The sequence below is a fragment of the Pterocles gutturalis genome, unplaced genomic scaffold (genome assembly GCF_000699245.1).
Source record: "Pterocles gutturalis isolate BGI_N339 unplaced genomic scaffold, ASM69924v1 scaffold21745, whole genome shotgun sequence".
Lineage (NCBI taxonomy): Eukaryota > Metazoa > Chordata > Aves > Pterocliformes > Pteroclidae > Pterocles > Pterocles gutturalis.
This window is the reverse complement of record NW_010146564.1, coordinates 13,215-13,934: the sequence shown is the minus strand read 5'-3', so window position 1 is coordinate 13,934 and position 720 is coordinate 13,215. Positions and strand designations below refer to the sequence as shown.

General features: G+C 56.4%; 1 protein-coding gene across 1 annotated transcript in view; it reads right to left on the bottom strand.

Moving 5' to 3' along the window:
• The window catches only part of LOC104470756 (fibrillin-2-like), a gene marked incomplete at its 5' end in the record, with an annotated part of 20,744 nt that overhangs the window by 10,261 nt on the left and 9,763 nt on the right, over positions 1-720 (bottom strand). The window contains 1 exon segment of the mRNA XM_010085791.1: positions 151-276. Coding sequence (XP_010084093.1) covers positions 151-276 — 126 coding nt within the window.

Genomic DNA, 720 nt, shown 5'->3' with positions numbered 1-720 from the left:
CATCCTGGGGTGCTGTGATTCTATGGCAGCCTGGGATGGAGAGGATGCGGTGGCTCTCGGCTGTCCTCGGCACTACCCAGTGGGTGCCGGAGGGAGCTCCAGTCCATCCCACCATCCGATTCCCAGCTGGGCTGCGGCACTGACACTGACCCATGCACATGGTCTGTTCCCCCGTGGCCTTGAAGCCGTTGTGGCAGATGCAGACGTAGCTGCCCTCGGTGTCCACGCAGTCCCCGTGGCTGCAGACGTTGGGGATCTCCTGGCATTCGTTGCGACCTAAAAAAAAAAAAAAAAAGGGAATTAGTGAGCAGAAGGGATGGACCAGACGGGAAGAGCCGAGGCGCTGGATCTCTGCAGAGCCCTGCGTGCCCGTGGGAAGCTGTGTCTGTGCACAGCAGCACAGCAGAGTGGGGTCTCCATTTGTTGAGATGTGGCTTCACAGAGAACAAGATTTATGTACTAGCATCTCTAAAAAAAAAAAAAAAAATTATTTGGAGAAAATGGGCTGAGCTGCCAGACTAAAGCTGCACTTCCCAGTGACCTTTTCTTATCCCTCAGGATCTCAAAAACCACAGGTATGATGTTACTGTGCGGGGGGTGAGGCAGTGGCCCAGGGTGCCCAGAGAAGCTGTGGATGCCCCATCCCTGGCGGGGTTCAAGGCCAGGCTGGATGAGGCTTTGGGCAACCTGGGCTAGTGGGAGGTGTCCCTGCCCCTGGCA